This window comes from Phoenix dactylifera, chromosome 12 (assembly GCF_009389715.1).
Source record: "Phoenix dactylifera cultivar Barhee BC4 chromosome 12, palm_55x_up_171113_PBpolish2nd_filt_p, whole genome shotgun sequence".
Taxonomy (NCBI): domain Eukaryota; kingdom Viridiplantae; phylum Streptophyta; class Magnoliopsida; order Arecales; family Arecaceae; genus Phoenix; species Phoenix dactylifera.
In genome coordinates this window covers 4,272,653-4,293,822 of record NC_052403.1, presented here as the reverse complement: position 1 = coordinate 4,293,822, position 21,170 = coordinate 4,272,653, and the positions used below count along the sequence as shown (strand labels likewise).

The following is a 21,170-nucleotide window of genomic DNA, read 5'->3' as shown; positions in this document are numbered from 1 at the left end:
TTAAGCTATGACCTTTCCTAATCCACCCCTTAACATTTAGCATGAGTAATCATATTTTTGTATGTTAATCTATTGATAACTCAACATGGATCTGATGTTGCCACTCCTCACCAGAGCAGACGCTGTCCGAGCAGGTCATTTCATGGGTGGACCTCGCTTATGGCCCTGAAGTCCTGATCAGCCCGGACAACCACTGAGTTCTAAGGAGACAGCTCTTTTCTCAAATTAATATCATATCTTGGGAACTCGTGGAGGAGGAAAATGGGTAACGCTATGAATAAAAAGGCTGTGGTTGTCTTCGTCTCATATCTCCATTGTTTTTGTGTCACCAAATCAGCCTCTATCGGAATAGCAGACAAGTCAGCCTCGTTATAATAATATTGTAGCCTTGTGTTGCCACCCTGTCGGCTTGATTTAAGGCCCATTTCCAGCACGCATTAAAGTTATTAAACATATTGAAGATGATATTTTAGTCACAACGTCCATTTTGTTTGGGCTCAAAAAGCTAATTTTTTATCATACATTGCAAATTAAATATTAGCAGTTGCCGTTGTTGACTATATAAATCTTCAAAAAAATTTCAACATCATGCAGATCACTAAAATATATTCAAGAAATTACCAAACCATATTCCAGAAATCTATTATTGTATATTTTTCATTAACATATTATAAAACATATTCTTGAGATCTATTATTGCATATTTTCATCCTTGCACCTATTACCATTGCAAGCAAGCAATTGTACAAAAAAATTATAAAAGAATATGTAGACCTTCTCGGTAAAATAAAACAGGTTGAAAGAGAGAATTTCTTCGCAACTCGAATTTTCTTTTCTACAGCCATGAACTTCAGTTCAATATAGTTTTATTCCAATAGTGAAGTTAGCCTGCCTTGCACATCCATCCATGTTTCTTGGATGCTATTAGGCTTGAGCGACTGGGAATTGTGCAGTAGGCTTAACTATTTTATGTTTCAACTCTGAAGCATCTTCTCGGAGGCGATAAATTCTAGTGCGATCATGGTACCAGGCTCTTCTCTTCTATATAATATATATTCTCCTCCTCCTATTTTATCGGTCATTACTTCTTCTATGAACCCAACTACCTCCTCTTTTAATGGGATCGCGGCCATCCAATCCTCGCAAACCTACCTCAAGAAATTAACCATCAAAATTTACTCCCTTCTTGAATTCCATTCACATGTGGCTCCTAACGTTTTTAAGAGTTTCATGGAAGGACAAATGTATTAATATTACTTTTCATGAGTCACGACTCTCGAAAATTACATATATAAAAATTTCATATAGAGAATCTTTCATAGGGCTGTATTCTTCTAGTTGACCTTTTCATACAATCTTTTTCCTTGTTTCTTTTTCGTAAGAACTATTTTTAACTGCTACATGGTGTGGGGGAGCGATCCCACGTTCATGCAGTGGTCTTCTCTCCACCTGTCCAATTATGAGAATATTCTATAATGGAGAAGTTGGTTAGGGGAGTCCTTCAAGGTACAAAAGAAATGGATTCTATTAGGGTGACAGTTGGAGAGAACGTGTGAGGATCGAACCCCCATCATTTGATAATTATATGGACCATGGTTGAGATTAAACAATTAGTTGGGCTGTCAAACCTAATGGCATGTGACATGGGGATGCCCTAATAAAAGTAGTGGCAAACAAGATGAGCACTCCAATGACTTTAATGATATCATGAAAGGCATGGCAAGATGATTAGAGGCTGCGTGAGGACATGATCCTTTGGACTTTCTCTTTCGTTTGCTGCCATAAAGAAAGAGAAGAACAGGTTCTTCTCTCTCTTTGGTGGTGCAGCTTTCATGTACTCATTTCTGGGAGTTCCATTTTGTTTGAGTGAGTTATATGGGCTCCCTTTTGTCATGGTTTTGTAGTGGGTAGTTGGGTATCCTTAATTTGTATCTGATGTAACTATACAATGTGTAATTTCTTTCATCTGTCATGTAGCCTTCAGCTCCTTTTCACCAAAAAAAAAGAGAGAGAAGAACATAGCTAAGCTCATTGTCTCTTGTTTTTTGGCATAGCGTTCCAACAAAGAAAGTCATAAATCCAGCTTAACCATCCAGACTTCTAACTTCTTTTGGAAATAGGAGCACTCAAATTCGTCTCCAAACTTCTATTGTACGAAATCTAAGCCATGACAAGCAGTACAATTAGTGATTTTGAGAAGGTTTATATTCTTCATCTGTAAAAGTTACTTCAAAATTTCAAGTATAATGTTATAGTTGGGCTGGCCACTCAATTCTCTTCCATTAAAATATTACAGCAGTCCTGATTGATATCTTATAAAATATTGATTACTATGCCTTTTGGTGAATTGTTAAAGATTCAATCTCACGGAAATCAACATTTTCTTTGTTACTGACACTAGCTTAGTAATATAAAATAGATCATCTCACATTATATAGGAAAGAAAACCATAGAAGCACCAAACAATGAATCATTCATATGGCAATCTTCTAATTGTAACACATACAATATTGCTGCACAATTTTTTGATCGGAAAGAAGAAAGATTTTCTTCAATCCGTTCAACTCGAATCTCTTAAAAAAAATAGAAGAGATGGTGGAATCTCGAAAGTAGGACTTAAGTCTCCTTTTCTTTCATTAATTCTTAAAAAAAATGAGGTACATAATCTCTATTTATAATACAAGGTCCATCTTAACATTATTTGGGTCGAATTTCTCTTCCTAATCTTAGTAAGACTCTTTTTTCTTAAATAAACATCCCCAATAGAAAAAAAAACTAGTAGCTTGGTTAAAATCTTATCCAAAAAAAACTTTTGATTTGACCAATCCGTTTTGGGATCTAATGGTGGAATTTCATCTCAATTGAATCTCCTAATTGTAGATCTCGAAAAGATATCCAATTTCAAAAAAAAAAAAAAATCATTTCAATCGGGCATCGTATGATCAAATTATGGCCTCTAAAAATTTAGCACGCGACTCGGCTTCTCCATGTGATGAATCTCGCTTCTGAACTTTATTTAGCCCCATCCGTAGTAATTAAAATAGTTCACGTCGAATATAGTGATCCTCTTGTATCACTGTAACCATCCAACAAGAGCCAACGGCTTTCCTCCGCAAGCAAGCATCCGATCGACATTTTTAATCAAAAAAAAGGTGTGATAAGTATACCATGCTGACTTTAAGGACTCCCATGTTTCTCTCAGCATGCAAGTACAACACGACAAAGTCAAAAGTTCAAATTGTGTTGATAAAACCCTGTCAGGCCCTAATATGAAAGAAGAGACAATAGTGGTGTATCTCCATCATGGCACTAAAACGATCAAATTGTGAAAACCCAGTTCGTAAATGGGTTAGATAAGCAATTTAGATCAGCATTGGGTTTCAATGGATGGTATTGGTTATTTCTTTTTACCATTTTAAAAGAGCTTACTTTATAATTCATATATTATGTAGAAGAAATTATAATAACAAAATATGAAACATTGATTCAATAAGAATAGGCGACTCGTGTGAGGGCTTGTTAGCAAATAAGCAGCCCCATTGGATTGGGAATGAGGAACGGAGTGGTGCTTGTTAGCAATTTTAGTATATAGAAAATCTAGATATTATAAGAGCATTTTTCAAATTTAAAGATCGTTCTCGCCACTTTGCTCTATTGTTCTGCATAAGTGGTGACGTTGCTCTGATATAATCACAACGTCCTTAGATGTGACCGGACCCCCGCTCGACTCTTTTCAGGTTTCAAATTCTCACATCATTAGATCCCTACATTCCACCAACCATCGTTTGTTGGTATACGGTCATCCCCGGTGCCTACATCAACCTCAAGAAAAAGACTCTTCTTTGCTGAGGTGAACAGAATTGACCCAAAATCCGACGAAGCCAAATGAAAGCCAGCTTCTATGGAGGTCGCTATCAATTTGTACAGTGCCCAATCTATCTACCCCTGAAAATAAGAGAGCGCAAGGACGGCATCCAAAACACCAAAATCATGTTGCTGAACGCCTAATACCAAAACAAACCAATATCACGGCTGTGGAATTTGCCAGAATAAAAATTTTGGGCCCCGGTGCGTAGAAATCTTTGAAAGCCCGAAGCAAATCAAGTGGTGGATCCTTCGGTATGGCGGGCCCATTTTCTGTTCAGGCTGAAAGGAACAAAACATTTTCTTCCAAAATTATACAAGTAGTTCTCCACGTACTAGTGTCTATTTTATTTATTTGCTGCTGGCTTGGAACGGGGAATGTTGAAGTCGAAGATTTTGGATACAAAATACATACACACTCACAGAAAGAATACGAAAAGTCGTCAAAAATACCACCATATATAGGCAGAAATATACACAAAGAATCCGTACACAAGACATCAAATCGTTCTCGGCAAAAATGCAGATGGGGAAAATGAGTTTGGGTTCGAGAGCCCAACTGGTGGACGAATCCACCCTTCCATGTGAAAATACCATCACAAGATGATCCACCTTGAAGTAAGGAAAAAAATACATTCCCAAGTATCTAATAATACAAATAACTCGTGCTGGAAACAGCACGGTATAATAGCAATTTAAGGTAATAAAAAAAAACATGGAAATGAAAAGAAAATGTCAGCCCCACCGATCTTACTACCCCGATACTCTACCCCAAATAACCAGCAATCTGCCCCCCTATTATCTAAGCTGTATCTCTGAGTGCCAATAGGCTTTAAGGGAAAAAAATCAATGCAAAATTTGCACCATTCCATGATGGCATGATGTTTGAAACTACTACTGACGACTCCTGTGAGATTTATAACTGTGAGATTTTAGATGAACTTCTGATGACCAAATTCTAGGGAATTAATCTCCGGATACGTGAGTTTTACCCTCATAGTACCTCCTTTCACTAGCTTCCTTCTGCTCATTCCTTTTCTGCAAAGAAAAATTCTTTAATCAAAAATAATATTAAAAAAATCCAAAATATTCTCAGCTCCTAATATGAAAAAAAAAATCCTTATAATTGCAGGAGGCATCACAAAATATATGCCTAAAGCCAGTCATCACGTAGAGTTGCAGTCACCCATACGATGTATGACCATGGTTCTTTCCAAATTGGAAAGAATGCTACATAGGCAACGGAATTTTGTAACCAGTCGCTAAAAAAACCATGCACAGTCCATAAAAAGATATCTGCGAGATATTAGAGTAGGTTTTACTCAGGAACGGTTTGTTTGCAAGTACTGCGTAATCCAAATGCACATATCCGAAACTGGAGATCAACAGAAATCATAACAGCATCACTGGAGAATACTAGTCGGCAGCAGCCCCAATCTAGAGTCAGACAAAATCAAATAACCAGCTTTGACTCCTCGATCAAGGATGCATGAAACACACAGGTCAGTGATAAACACCACGTACTCATTTTGATGTTTTAATCACTTTGAAAGGCGATCGCATTTCTACATGTTTATACAGAGGTATCATAATCCAGGACATACCTTGACAGAGAGAACAGTACTTACTGCCGGTCACAAATAAATTATTGTTAATATGTCATCAATGATAGCTGCCCGCACAGAAGGCAAATACTTGGTGATTGGCACCATATGTTAATAAAGCTAAGGTTACATGATAAATGAGGCACCACTGACTACTAACTACATAAGCTGAATCCCTCAAACACCTCATATTAATGGTTCTCCATGCATCTCAAAAGACAGAATAATAAGAGAACAGACGAAAGTACTTTGGAGTTTGGAATACTGAAATTAACAGAATCAAATGGATCACTACCTGATATGCTTCATGATTTGAAACGATCCTCTTGATGATTGTGGTAGTTCTGATGTCTAAAGGGCTTTCTATTTGCCGATAGATGCCCATAGCCATTGGAACTGCATATGGGTTAGATTTCTCCTGGATGGTAATCCATAGACAGTTATCAGCTGATCAGATTCTGATTGTTCACACAAGTATGGCAATCATGTATGAAAATTTACCACAAATTACCTTCAGAAAATCCATATTTTCTGCAAACGTTCCATGAACAACCAAGGAGATATTGAAGGTAGTAATCTGTACATAAAACAAGTTTGGACAAGCTAGATTAGTCTTCCAGGTCATCTGAGAAATACTTTCTTAGTCTCTAGCCAAAAGAAGAAAGAGAAGAACCAACACGGAGAACATGAGAAGTTATGCCGCAGAATTTCGGTGAAAATTAAACAAAAAATTAATCTAACAAATATTTGCTCCAATTGATGAAACAATAATTCAAGAAATTATCTTAATATATTCCATAAACAAATTTATCTAAGGTATCCACTAATATTTCTCCTTTTTGACAAGTTATGAATATGAGATGCACCACAGATGATTTGTTGGCAGCATAAATAAGCAACATTTGTAGACAAAAAAAAAAGGAAAAATGAATTGTGACTGCTCACATGACGGATTCTTGGCATAACTGGTGCACATGACAAGGTCATGGGTTGCATGCTCAGCATTCCATTAATGGGGTGAAGACCAAAGTTCCGGTACTGGACCCGATATCGGTCCCACTCTATTACAGTATCAATATAAGGTAAGGTACGAGACGGTGAGGTGCACCAAGTATCAGTACAATATGAAACTGCATACTAGTTTGGTACGGTATAGTACCGACCAGTACGACAAACCTTGATGAAGACTTTCCCTACTACATAGTCCAGCACTAGCCTATGGGCTGATCTACCCTATGAGATCTGAACTTTTTCATTCTTTTCTTTTTTGATCAACAAGTAAGGCTCTGCAAAAGGCAAGAAGAAGTTGATAGTGAAGGTAGTAAATGGTATTTGGATTCTCGGGTTTTGGTTACACCGTTTCACTCCAATGGCAAATTTTGTTTAAAATGGGAAGACGATACTTCCTTTAAAGAGAATGAAGATGGAGTAAATGACTCTTGGTGCATGCTGTTTCGTTCTACTAGATTATTTCTTCAAAATAACACCATTAATAAATATATCATAAAGCTAGAAAATACACCGAATATAGGATGCATCAATTGGTAATTAGCTTGCTTTGACTGAAAAGGGTGGGATGCCATTATCCATGACTATATTTTTCGCAAATATTTCAATAGACATGATCCGATAAATTCCTCATAAAGCAAAAAAAGGGCAGATGAGCACAGAAGAAAAGCAACAGGCAACATAACTAACATCAGTCCCAACCCCAAAAATGAATATAGGGCGCAATCTAGGGTTTTGAAGACCAAAATCTCAGTATATAACAGAAAGGATTATTTTTGATTTAATAAAGGCCATTTGACTATTACTTTTTTATGCACTTAGATATCACAAGATCTTGCTTGCTGTATCTCAGCTAGGGTACCAAAATATTGGTCAAAATTGGAACCACCCTTAATTTTTCAGTAATATTTTTATTTAGTAAATATGGATGATAAATAGTGAGTAGTCATCAAATTATTAAAAAAAGTTACCTATATATTATAAAGGCAATTGTTATATAATTATTTGAATGAAAAGTTAAAATTAACATTAGATCATTAAAATATAAATTAAAATATCTTTTGCAATAAGCATCATATAGCAATGCAATATTGATAAATAATATTATGATTACTGCAACTTAGAATAAAGCATCAAATATGCATTAGATCATATGGAGATGAATTAACCTTTATGAATTTTAATTTTCAGTGAAGATAGATGTATATCAACTATTAAGAGATGTATGACGTACATCATGATCTCTCCATTTCCAAATATCCATTTACTATTTATTTAAACTATTTTTATTCATATGTATCAATATTATATTTTTCTTTTTTTATTGTTTTCATGCAATGCTTCTATTCCTAACAAGATATATAAAATCATGGCATATTTAAATATATGTTAAATATATTTATCCTTCTATTGTCATGTCAAATTTTTATTTGTGTACATAAGTAAAATATCACAACGTGCCTTGCCCTATCATGTATAAGATATCAGGTTACAGTTAACAAATCACAAAAATATTTGAAATATATTTATTCTTCAATGTGTTCAATACTGTATTGTCAAACATTTAATTTCTTTTATGATCATGGTGCAAAGGGATTTGTCATGGAAAAAAAAGTCCCAATTAAGAAATATTAAATTATGATCTCATCTCGGCCAAGATATCAAGATACTGTGAATCTCTGTGATCTTGGCAAGATATCCATATAACTAGCTATAAAAAATACTGTGAAATTGAACTAATTATTCCGTCTTGACTAATGATGAAATAAAGTATCTGCCAACATTGTCAACATTTTAGTTTTATCTTAGCCAAAGTTTTTGCTTACACAGCAAAATATCCCAGCTAATGCATTAATCTCATGTCAGGTGATATATCAAGATATCTTGGCATATATCAACCAATACAATAAGGGCCGATATTTTAGATGCCACGTATCAGTGGGTCCCCCGCACTGATCTAAGCCAAGATCTCAGCTGAGATGAAATCCTTGGATGCAATCAAGCTTATGACGTACAAGGAGAAGAATGACAAAGCAAAAAAAATTCCTTTTTGTAATTACATGCAAACTGGAAATCGGGATAAATGAAATGAGTGCAAAAGCAACAATACATCATTGAACATGTATCGCACAAACACAACTAACCATGTCTTTTGAAACTTCCCAAGGGGCACCGATGATCACTTCATCTACATAACGACAGGCCAAAACACTCAAACTTCTTTCATGAAGATTCATAATTGGGCGATGGGCTCCTCGAGTAGCGCTGTCCACAGGATAGAAAAAACAAGTATTAGTTCATCGGAAAAATTATGTAATCAAGAAAAACTATAACTAGAATTGACAAGCCCAGTAAACAACCCAGGAAATTTGTAAAGGAATTCAAATACAAACACAGAGTTAGGGCACAACTCATAAAGTAGGCAAAATGAAATTTTCTTTACCTAAAATGGTTTTGGACCGGATGATGTTCGCCAGATCGATAGACCATTTGGCTATGTCTGGGATGCATCCAAAATGAGTCCTCCCCATACCAATACAATTTTTTAAAGGATATAACCAGAATAACTAAGGTTCATTGTATCCAATATGTAAAATACAGGCATGGCTACTATATGAAAGTAAACATGCTTCATAGAGAATAGGTAAGTTTTTTCCCCTAATGTTTCCTGAGCATACATACTGTGGTATCCTGATCTTATTGGGGCTAAGTGCATCATAATGTCCACTATAAAACAAGCAACTCTTCGAGAGTTCATGTGTAGCTCAAAATCCAGCTTGGCTTTGGCTCGCTTGATTGGTAAATGAGCCACGATAAAGCTACGCTTGGCTCCTGGAGGGACCTCAGGATCTCACTGAGATCTCTCAAAGGAACTTTCTTCTGCAGCTCAAGTTCGACTCGAAATTAAATGAGCAAGCTCAAGCTTGGCTCAGTTACAAATATAAGCAGAGCTTGAACTAAGACTGGCTTGCTTGAGCCAGCTTGTTTACACCCCTGGTCATACATTACCATAATGCACAAGTATGCAGATCTTTGATGTGAATGCAAAGTGCTCAGTCATTGTATGATTTGTTAGATCAGTTTGTATGCTATAGCTAGGTAAAGAGGTGGAAGGTTTTATTTGGGCAAGGAAGAGGACTAACTTGAGTGTTATATGCTTGTTTTCTTTAATTATCCATGGCGTTGGAAAAGAACAACACATAATCAGTTTGAGAATAGCTGATCTTGAAGATTAACAATAATCACTAATAAGATTTGTTATATGGGGCTTGTATAAGATCTATGAAAAATAAATATTCTCCTTTCTCATAAAACAGGACTTAGGAAAGAATGTTGAGTAGCATATTATCACTAGCCAAGCTTCACGAAGGCAGGCAATGCATGAATTTGGAGAGTACTAGTAAGGATCTCATGGTTATTTGAAAAAGTGGGTAAAAGAAATAAAAAATATAACCTGATTGTCTGATCAGTATGTATCCCCACAAGCAAGAAATCTCCAAGTCCTCGAGCAATCCGCAGTATCTACACAAAAAATGATATGAGCCAATTACAAAGACAAAGGTCCATAAGCATCACGCAAAAAAAAAAAAAGCTCACCTAAATTTAGTAACAAGTAACAATAGACATGTACGCAGTATGAAGCAAGCAGGCATGCATGCATGCATACACAGGGTCGGCTGCTAAGCAGAGGGTTGACTCCATTTGAACATATCATGGCAAGCAGCTTTTCTTTAATGACAAAAGGAATGCACTCAACCACATTGATCAGAAGATGGATTAAAACAAGCAATGCAACCAAATTTTTGAAAAAAAAAAGGGTGGAGAAAAGAGAAGGAGGGGGGGGGGGGGGGAGGTAGAATTGAATCAGATCATCAGGTGATACTAATCTAGTATATCAAGTAAAAATATATGAACTGGATAAAGCACGAGAAATAACAGCAAACCAGAACCCAATTCTATAAGACAAATTTAGAGCAAAATCCATTGTCAACACTAAACCAGTCTAATAGCTTTTTCTTGCACAGGAGAAAGCATTAAATTGATAAAATACAAACAAGAACACTGTATAGAAGGAAGTACAACTTACTGACATGTTACATTCTACTACATTAGGGAACTTGTTACAATCTGCAATGTAGGAAATATGGGGTTTTGGTAATTGGAGCAAAATATTCCATGGGAACTTTTGACAGTTCTAAATGGCGAAAAAGCACTCAAAATGCACCCAAAAGATAAATGGCTGACGTAGATAGTTACATAGTGACAAGAAAATGCATGAGAGATGGGAGCTATGATACTAACATAAAAACTCTCTCATTTTGTTTAGCCTGCACAAAAGTAGCAACATGAAGTCATTTACAAAAAAAAAAAAAAGAATGCAGTATTTACATCTAAAGGGACCTTAGGAACAGCCCAAACTGGGAATAGAGAGATGAAATTCAAGAATGAGTAGCAGAAGCTAAAAGCAGGCCTGATAAGGAAGGGTATGGGATCATAAATGGATCTGTTATGAGCATTGGTAACTGAAAAATCTGAATAAAGAAGTAAGGACCTGAAACAATTCTTACGAAAGCTCATGTGGCCTTATACGAAACGTCTCCAGTTCATCACCAAACATCAGTAATTATAGTTGAAGTTGGAAAGAATAAAAAAGGATGATACAAAGAAGACAAGAAAATGTGAATACCTCTACATGTCCTGCATGGAACAGATCAAATGCACCATCAATGTAAACTATGCGAGCATCTGGACCAGGCCCCTGCATGAGCAAAAAGTATTCATAGGATTGACATTTATGATATATTCAAGTTGAATTTACTCACCATGATCAGAAACAAATAAAGGAGCACCATGCCAATCAAGTTCTGAGGAATCACTGAAACCATCAATTTATTGGGGAAATATATCCTTATTCTTAAATTATATTTCCTACAGGTTCCTAGGTTTTTGCAGACTAGACAGGAAAATAACACAGTTTGTTATATCGTATAACATTTTGTGATTTATTCAAGTTTATTTTCCCTTCACCGCATGTCTCAAAATATTCCTCCTTTTTCCCTTCATCTCTAAAATTTCTGACATTTTCCTAAATTTTCATTGAGTTTGATTTTTTTATTATTATCAAACTAATTAAGAGTCTTAATTATGTATTTATGCTGAAGAACACTACTTACAATACTCCCATGATATGACATGAAAACAAAACACAGGCAGACGCACCAATACATGGTAAAAATGCAAGAAGAAAGAAAATGATTATTGCTGCAAAAATTTATATTACAAACCTTTTTGTGCCTGCTTTGGTTAAATTTGAGCCTTTTTCATATCTGAATCATGTCCTATCTTACAAGAAAAATATAAACAAGAAGGATCTAAAAGAAACTAGATTTTGTCAACGAAAGCGAAGAGGTCAGCTACTTGGACCACCTGTCACATGTACTTCGGGCATACAAATTTTAACAGCAACAAAAACTGAACAGAAATGAGGAAGGTTTTGTGCTAGCAACCAAAAAAATTCAGTCAAACAAATTCATTTACAGACATAAATATGTTGTGTTCCCTTAAAAAAATTGCTAGGCATGTCTGGATTGAAAAAACAAACATCACACACTATAGGGGAACAAGAAAAAGGAAATGGCAATAGCTTAGAGGAGTAATAGAGTTATTCTCTTAGTATATAAAAGTTGTCAATTCCAGTTTGGAAGATAACTAGCTTAGCCCAGAAGGAAAGTAGAATCTAGTTTCAGTTGTGGTGTTTCATTCCCAAAATAAAACAAAGAAAATTAATCAGACACCAAAGAAAATTTTCAAATCTAATGTAAGTTAAATGTTTTTTCATGCATTAAGCATCCTAAAAATTTTAACAAATTCACTAAAAAACTTGCTATTTTTGGGTGAAGATAAAGCTATCCTTGTTTTCTCGAAAGGCCTTCCAGAAAATATTGGCTTTTAATCAATAAAAGGATTCCATCTATCATCCAAAATGGCATATAGATCTTGCTGAGGTACTTGTCAGACAACTATCGCCGGGAATCCAAGCTATCTTCTCTTCTTTTGATTGGCTTTATTGGCTTTCTTAATAGAAATTAGTTATCTAATCTCCAAGTGGAGCAAAACAAAACAAATTTAGAAATTCAGTACTACAGGGGGAAAAAAAGAGCACATGTTCCTTGTTCTGTTTTTGGCAAACCAAAATGGCTTGCAGACTAGAAGCTGATAATTCAAGGAAAAGCATATTGATAACAGTAAGGAATCCACCCATTTTAATCAATTTACAAAACCCTAACTTGATTTTAACTAAAGGCAGGGAAGTAGGTCACCTTTGGCCCACCTCAACCCAGTAGCCTTAAATCTTAGATTTGAACCCAGATTTGGCCCATCTATGTCCGCTATACAACATGTCAAGTTTAATTTCCAGGCATGCATGTTGAATATCAATCTTCTGGGCCAGCATAAACTTTCTAAGTATGTTTAGTCAAAACAGTTGGATACAATCATGTCAGGATTCATTGATCAAAACCCTATTTAGTTCAAGAATCGGGTGTAGATTCAAGGCCCATAATTGAGTCATGGTTTGATAACCAGGCATTCGCTTAAGGCACAACAAAATTTGTATGTGGTTGTTAGGATGAGGGGTCAGTAAGAGATACATCTACATTTTATGTAGCATGAATTGTAGCGAGCCTAAAAACAGGAAATCTTTGGAAATATGGTGATTGGAAGTAACATTCTTTTTAGGTGATTTTAAGGAGATATAAGACATAAGGGGTAAAGTTCAAGACTAAATATGGGAATGGAATATCCAGGGGAAGGTTGGTTGACCCTGATTATTTTGAATTTCTATGATGGTGCCACTGTTTTATCAACTTTCAAGGCACAAGTTTCTACATATTCCAACCTTTCAACCTAATTTCGATTACCCAGATTACCTTGAAAGGAAAAGAAGGAATAAGGAAATGGTGGAGTAAACATTATGTTGAAACTATTAGAATTGATATTTAACAAACATAATGGCATCTACCATTTGTCTTAGAAAAGACTGCCATACTACCCTCTCCAGGAGAATGTTTGCAGGTATTTTTTTGATACATCTCTCCTGCCAAGCCAAGATGTGAAGATCTTTTTTCTTTAAACTTTCTTTTAGCACTTAAATCACCTAAAAACCTGTGCAACAGAGGTGATGTGGAGAACTTATCAAAAGCATGGGGATTTAATGCTGAACTTTTAATGATCATGATTCATGATGTTTGTGGTAATCTTTTTTGCTGCAAGATGGGGGCAGTGACTATCCATTCTCTAACATGAACAGCTAAGAAAAGTAACCAAGGTTGAAAAATAAATGTTTTATCAAAGTCATATTCAATTGTGTATTGCTCTCTAAAATGGCCAGGACAGCTTCAATAATACAAGAAGCAATTTTATCAAAAAATTATATGCCAAGTCAGTGAGCAGAGTTATCAAAGTGTGTGTTTCATAGGTTGGGATATGTTTACACAGAGAAAATTTGGAAATGGATGGATTTGCTTCAATAAAATAAGGTAACACCTGGATACTCCTAGAAGAGAAAAGTATTTCACAGAAACCACAGGTGAACCCAAAATGCTAAAAAAAGATAGCACCTTAAAGCTTCATCTGGTATTTAACCTATGATGCACATGCATTTAAGAAAATGTATGGATTAACTACTTCCCTACTGAAGGCTAAGGCATTTAACTCCTGTGTAGCCAGTCTCCTCTGGAGTACTGAATCTCATTTCCTGATTAGCAAGTCCAATTATTAGTATTTATCTTGCTGCCTTGTTGGATACAAGTTCTAATGATTGTAATAAGGAGCTTCCAAAAACAAAAAAACAAGAGAATGGTATTTTGCCGTACCAAGCATCTCTGCTTAATCATGACCAGTAGAAAATTATGTCAAGTCTAATTTACTGCAGAAAACAGTGCAAAGGGGCTTAACAACTTTATACAAAGTTTTACATGGAGACTACTGAAGCGTTAGCTTACTCACTTCTCTTGTTCAGGTGGCTATTTTATTATGACACTTCTTTGGCAAGCAGTCCAGTTTTAACTCTTATCAAAAAAGTGACTTCCTAAACCATTAGGATAAACCTTCAAGTACTTTGCCACAAGGTCTATTGAATCATTAGAAGGAAAAAGAATAGACATGAACAAACTTCCTGAAGAAAGGCTTCTAGTTTCCATTAACATATCATACTTCCAGTGGACAATAAATAGATTCTTGGTATTTTTTATCAGGTTAGCAAAATTTGGATAAGAGTTCAGTGAGTATACCTTCCCATTTGAAAATTGCACTATTCGTCGAGATGTTGGCAAGAAATGAGATATCCGAGTTCCACCGCCAGATCCACCATCATCAACTTTTTGGTTGTGTCCATGACTGAACTGCCTTTGTAAAGAGGAATGATTATGACTATCACTACTTGATCTCTCCCTCACACAAAGAAGCATACGACCTGTTCATGTAATATGTTAAGCCACAACTTGGAAATTGCATACATAAATTTACCAAAATTTACATGAAAAATTTCCTAGCTATCATTGTGACGTACTCGGTCTGTTGCGTTGCAGTATAAATAAACTTAACTGACCAGAGTTGGTGCAACAGAATGAAAGGAGTATGTGGTTTTATGAATGTTCAACTCATGAACCAGACCTCGACAAAGTCAATGCAACCATTATCTAGCCTGACATCGATCCCATGAGAAAGCAGGTGGCATGAAATGTCATTGACCATTAATTTAATATTATATTGCAAGTTAACTTGGAAAAAAATCAAATTGACCCCTGTTGACATATTGCTTCAGCATACTCAATTTCATGGTAACGAAGAAAAAAATTAAGGCAACAACAGTTGACTCCATGGTCTAATTAAACGCAACTTGTCTAGAGCTCCGTAAAGAGGCAGATGTCAACAGAGTTGGAGGGGGGGAGGAAAGAAAGGAAGAGAAGAATCAGTACCGACGATATCTGTGCTTGACACTCCTTCAGTTCTTTTGATTTGCTTATAACGACCAGCCCTCTTAGCAAGGGCATATGCATCTGTACCATCTGGCAGAAGGCAAGGATCATCCCCATGGATAATGTAATCTATATTATACTCAGTAAACAGCTTCTTCATGAACTCTTCTGTGATAGCATAAGGAGCATCTGGAATGACCTCATCCACCCATTTCACAGCACCTACCATTATCATCCTACGGCCAGGGAGGGAAAAAAAGGAACGATTTACTAATCACACATGATAGGGATTTCCACTTATGACTAAAATCACGGAGGTAAGTCTCATCAAACTAAGTTGTTTGAACAAAATGTAATCAAACAGCATAAAGATATCAGTGAGAAAACTTAATCAGGTGAGTCGAAATTTATTTCCAGGTAAAAGACGTCAAAATTAATTGCTAATTTGGAACTATATATAAGTTTTCAAAATACAGTCCCATGATTTAGAAAACAGAAAAAAGTTATATGACACAATTTGAATAGAAATTATAATCAAAACAAAGCCATGAATGGAACTATGACAAAGGCAAAACAGAAACAAATTATATGAGAAATAACCTGAATAGAAATTAAATGAAAATAACACCATAAACAAAGTTGATGTCAAAGAGATATCATAGTGCAATAGGTTTAATTATCTTGAACTAGCATGCAGCATGTCAAATGCCCATGATTGGGTTTAGTAAATTCCATCACATGTGATGTATGTGCTTAATTTAAGATCGCTTGTAGGTTACGGGTTATTTGATTTCATAAAGTGTGATGTACATGACAGATCCTAGACGAAAGAATATCTAATGATGGTTGAGGAACCATTGAAAAATAAAATATATGAGATTTAATTATTTCACCATCATTCTTTTTTATATTTGTGCGAACTATTTCGCATGTGAAGATGATTATTGTTCTGTCATACATGATTCCATCAATTGGCACAGGCTATGTACATAACTAAGTCATAAAAGGAGTTTCTCAATGATGGTTATGCTCCAATCAACTGACTATCTGGATATTTGATGAAGTAACGTGATGTCATTAACTTATTCATTATGTAAAATGCATGTGATCTAAGCAACAGCATGAGTTTTTGATGGACAGTTCTTGTCCCATCATTACAATTGGAAATGGGCTTGCGCCAGGCTAGCTTTGGGTCAGCCTGCATGCCTAACTCAAGGAGATTCGGATCAGGCTTAGGCCTCAAATCCAAAGCCCGAAAAAGTTTCGAGCTGGTTTAGCCCCCCGCAACCCCCCCCCCCCCCCCCCCAAAAAAAAACCCCAAATCAAAGCCTAACCTGAAGGCTAGCCCGAAGCTCAATCAAAACCCGGGACCAACAAAAACTCAAGCCATATTTATACCCTAATCCCTAATCCTATCTCCCATACATCGCACACCCATCTCTCCTCTTCATGCAGCTCTCACCAAACTAGGGCAAACGAACTAAGCTGCTCAACCTCAACTTGAAAAAAGCATGCATCAAGCTCGATTCAAAACTAAACAAATGAAGTTGGAACCAGCAAAACAACCTCAAAATTTATTTCAAGTCAAGCCAAAAATTGATCCGACTTGGTCAAACTCGGGTGAACAAGGCTCGATATATTTGCATTTTTATTTATTTTTTGTATATTATCTAAATAACATATTATTGGATTAAGACTTTAATAATTGTACTTTATTTATTCTAAGAATCAATTGGATGTTAATTTAGGCTTTAACCAATCTAAAAAACAATCTTAAATCAAACTATAATTCTAGTTTGAGCTAAGCTTGATTCGAACTTGAATTCATTTCAATTCAAATTAGGATTATCAAGCTGACCGGTTAGGCTCCTGCTCATGGCTCAACTCAAAAGGAAGCTCAAACTGAGCTTGAGACAATGGTAAACAAACCGAATTTGATTCAAGAGCTCGAGCTCGAAATTAATTTCAAAACAAGCTTGATCAAGCTCGGTTTGATTACACCCGTAGAACTCCATTCCCAGCTCGCCCTCCGTGCATCTCTCTCTCCCCACTACCGAAGCCAAGGGCTATGTCTCCTCTTCCCTTCACCACTGTTCCCTGCACCCAAGCACCTGCCTGGTGGACCCCATCCCCACCAGCACGCTCAGCCCCCTCTCCTCCCTCCGCATCGCATCCCTACCTTTAATCAAATAGCGAATGAAATAACGGTGAAAGCAAGAAGCTGAAGATTAAACATATAGCACAGCGAATCTAAAAATAGCACGCCTAGAAATTCAAATTCTGTCAAGTGTCAGCATTTGATTGGAAAAAAGTGGAAGAAGAAGAAGAAGCGAACTCCAAGTAGCATCTAAGACATCACAAACAATTCAATGAGGCACACAATCTCCTTAATAATTAAATATTAACAGGATGATGAAGATGCCAAAAACATGATGATTTCTAAAGAAGAAGAAATTAGAAAGGAAATAGTTCAGCTATATTAAAGCAAAAAGGTAAAAGGCAAAGAAAAGCAATAACATGTCAGATTTTTAAAATCAACGAATTCATGAAAAATTCTACAATTATCAAGAGAATAGAAGGGCACAAATCCTAAATCCACGGCTCCATTGTATATACATGGCAAAATAAAACAATTCTAAAGATCTTTTCACAAAAGACCGCGATTAGAAAAGAATCGACCTCTCGCGAAGAGGCGTGACAGGGGGGCCCTTGTTGGCCGTGATCTCGTCGTCGCTCACGACCCCGACGACGAGCTGGTCCCCGAGGGCCCGCGCCTGGCGCAGCGCGTTGCAGTGACCGTAGTGCATCATGTCAAAGCACCCGTCCATGTACACCCGGACGGGCTGCTTCTTCCTCCGCCGGATCCCCATCGGCGGCGCCCGGCCCAGCTGCATCGCCAGCACGGCGGCGCCGAGCACCAGCCCCCCCAGCACGCACGCCCCCACGAATCTCGAGCTCGCGAGGTTCTCCATGGCCCCATTCTCCGAACCCATTGGAGCAGAAACAAAAAATAAAAACAGGATCAAGGAATAGGGTTTCTTCAGCCTCTAGGGTTCGACGACGCTTCTTGGAATCCCGCCATTAGAGGCTCCCATCTCCGCTCAAGGAGAAGAAAGAAGACGAGCCGAAGCTATTTATAGGAATCTTGGAGGGCAAATGGAGGGCTAAAAGGAATCGATTCGCTTAACACAAAAGAGACCGCAAATGGAGAGCGAGAAACTTCCGATGCCCTCCTGGCTTCCTTTCTCCCGGCTTCTGGCTTTTTTCTTGGAGGGGGAATGGGAGCGCGGCGAGAGAGAGAGAGGGGCGGAGATAATTAAAGGATCAGCAAAAGGAGAAATTCTGACCGTCTGATTAATCGGTAAAAGACGGGACCACGAGAGGCGGTTGGGAATTGCTTGGACGGAGGGGCGTTAGAGACAGATGTCTTGATTTGGTGGGCATTTATTTTCGGGTGAAAATAAGATTATTTATTTGAGGGAGAGTTGCTGAGATGCCGCGTGGGTTATTTGGGTGCCGTGAGTGGAATTTATTCGGCGTCTCGAACATCAGGAGAGCGCGTGGCGTTTTGATACGGCTCCCGGATATGCTGAGAATCGCTGAGATGCGACTCTTAACCATGAAGAAAGAATGGGGAGATATGGCGTCTCCAGATGGACGGCAAGTTTGGACTGGGATTTGAGCGAGATATGACTTCGCGGGTGGGACCCACATAGACAACGTCTTCTCTTTGCGTGGCAAAAAAGAATTGGTAAAGTAGTGAGCCGCATAGTTTGGTCAGGCTTGTAAGAATATGGGATAGAATGGTGGAACAAATTGATGAGCAACTAAAAAATAAAATAAATTATAAAAAAAACTTCAGAGATTTATTTATATTCATTATGTTCGTTTCTAATAATTTATCAAATTTATACTAATATAATATATATATATATATATATATTTATGTTCTTGGGTGATTGTTATGCTACTTAATATTATTTTGGTTATTTTTGAAAAAATTTTAACATAGCATTTGGGTTCGATTTAAGATTAATGGTTTGACTAATATTTTGTTAAGTTGCATATTGAAGTATTGGATAAAAATAAACTTTTGAGTAATGTACATTTTTTAAACTACTGGATGTAAGCGTAATTTATCTCTAATATTAAGAGATTTTTTGGTCTAAAAATGAATGGTGGTATAAATTCTATATTAATCATCTTTTACTTATATCTATGTTGAAAGATTTCATGTCACAATTTTCTATTTTTGTTTATTATTATATAGAAAAGGAAATCAAAATGGCGAACCTCTTTTGTTGTTGCATAGCAAAGAAAAAGAGAATTAAGAGTTAAACTTATTATATCATTAGGATAGTGGATTTTATTGGATTATGATTCCAGGCAGTTCAAGTAGAAGATTACAGAGAGCACTGCTCCACAATATACCTAAAATACAAATAGTTCCATTGTGATTTCATTGGAAAACAACTAAACTTCCACAAAATTATTACCGCATTTCATGAATTTTTTAACCCAAAATGAGTAGGCGTTTTCCTGTGCTTAATATTTGGTTTGAGAATGCGAGAAGAGAGTGGACATGAATTATTAGCTTTAACTGGAGATGTACAGCTAGGGGTGTTCAACCAAATCAGTTAAAACACAAAACCGATCCAAACTAGTTATTTCGGCTCAATTTGGGTCAGATTTTTTCATATTCAGTTCGGTTTCAGATTAAAAGTTTTAAAAATCAAAAAAATCAATTTAATTTTCATTTAAATTTTAAAAAATCTGATTTGATTCCTATCACTCTAGGTAGATCATCCCTCGTGACCATCAACTCTCCTCCCCTCCTCCTGCCGCTAAGGCCGTCTGGCGGATCCACTGCTTTTTGTTCTTCCGGTTATCCTTTTCTTTTCCTTTTATGTTTATGGATTTTGTCTGAAGATTTGTACTATTGTATTCATGGATCCTTGGTTTGGCTTTGTATCCACATATACTGTTTGATGGAAGAGATATTGGGAGATTTTTTTGCGATGTATGATGTTGCTTTTATATTTTGATATTGCGTGTGCTATATATTCAGTCAGTTCCAACCAGGATTTTTTCTTTGATGTGGCTTTAATGAGGGGAAGTTTTGTCATAAATGCTACGTTTAAAAAAATCCAAGGAGAGGAAAATAAAAGGAAGTGGATGCATGAGAAGGTTAAAATTGTTTGATAAATGCTATGTTTGATAAATTCTGGGATAGATACTATGTTTAAAAAATCAGATGGAAAGTTTTCCGATTAATGTTATATTTATAATTAAAATTTTTATATAAAAGAAATTGATACATGAGAAGGTGCGAGGATTTCCAAGATAGAAACATCTTCCTTTTCGTTTCGGATTTTTTACACCCATTTTTTAGTTCAAGTTGTGATACCATATGGAACCCCAGGCTCTACTCCCGTTAGATTTTGTAATGCCTTATTCTGTGTTTTGTTAATATCATTAGTTGGATTTTGTAATGGCCTATTTTATGTTTTGTTAATATTTTGTTTGGATTGATTGACATTTTCAAAATCCCATTTCACAACCCAACCAGATTTTCTCGGATCGGTGGAAAACAAATTTTCTCAAAAGGCTAGTTCGGTTTCAGTTTCTAAGTTTAAAAAATCTATTTAAATTGGTATATTCCATGAGGTATCTAGGAGGGTTTTTTCTTTTTTTCTTTTGTTTTTCTTGTAGCACA

At 36.4% G+C, this 21,170-nt stretch overlaps 1 protein-coding gene across 1 annotated transcript; it reads right to left on the bottom strand.

Annotated features, from left to right (window-relative positions):
- Positions 1-4,353: 4,353 nt before the first annotated feature.
- On the bottom strand, positions 4,354-18,762 carry LOC103705906 (ethanolamine-phosphate cytidylyltransferase-like). The gene is made up of 9 exons (XM_008789812.4): positions 18,134-18,762; positions 15,455-15,690; positions 14,768-14,949; positions 11,164-11,235; positions 9,931-9,998; positions 8,621-8,741; positions 5,980-6,045; positions 5,764-5,886; positions 4,354-4,902 (listed from the first exon to the last, which is right to left on the bottom strand). The coding sequence occupies exons 1-9, from the start codon at positions 18,445-18,447 to the stop codon at positions 4,831-4,833; spliced, it is 1,254 nt and encodes a 417-aa protein (XP_008788034.2). The 5' UTR covers positions 18,448-18,762; the 3' UTR covers positions 4,354-4,830.
- Between the last annotated feature and the right edge of the window lie 2,408 nt (positions 18,763-21,170).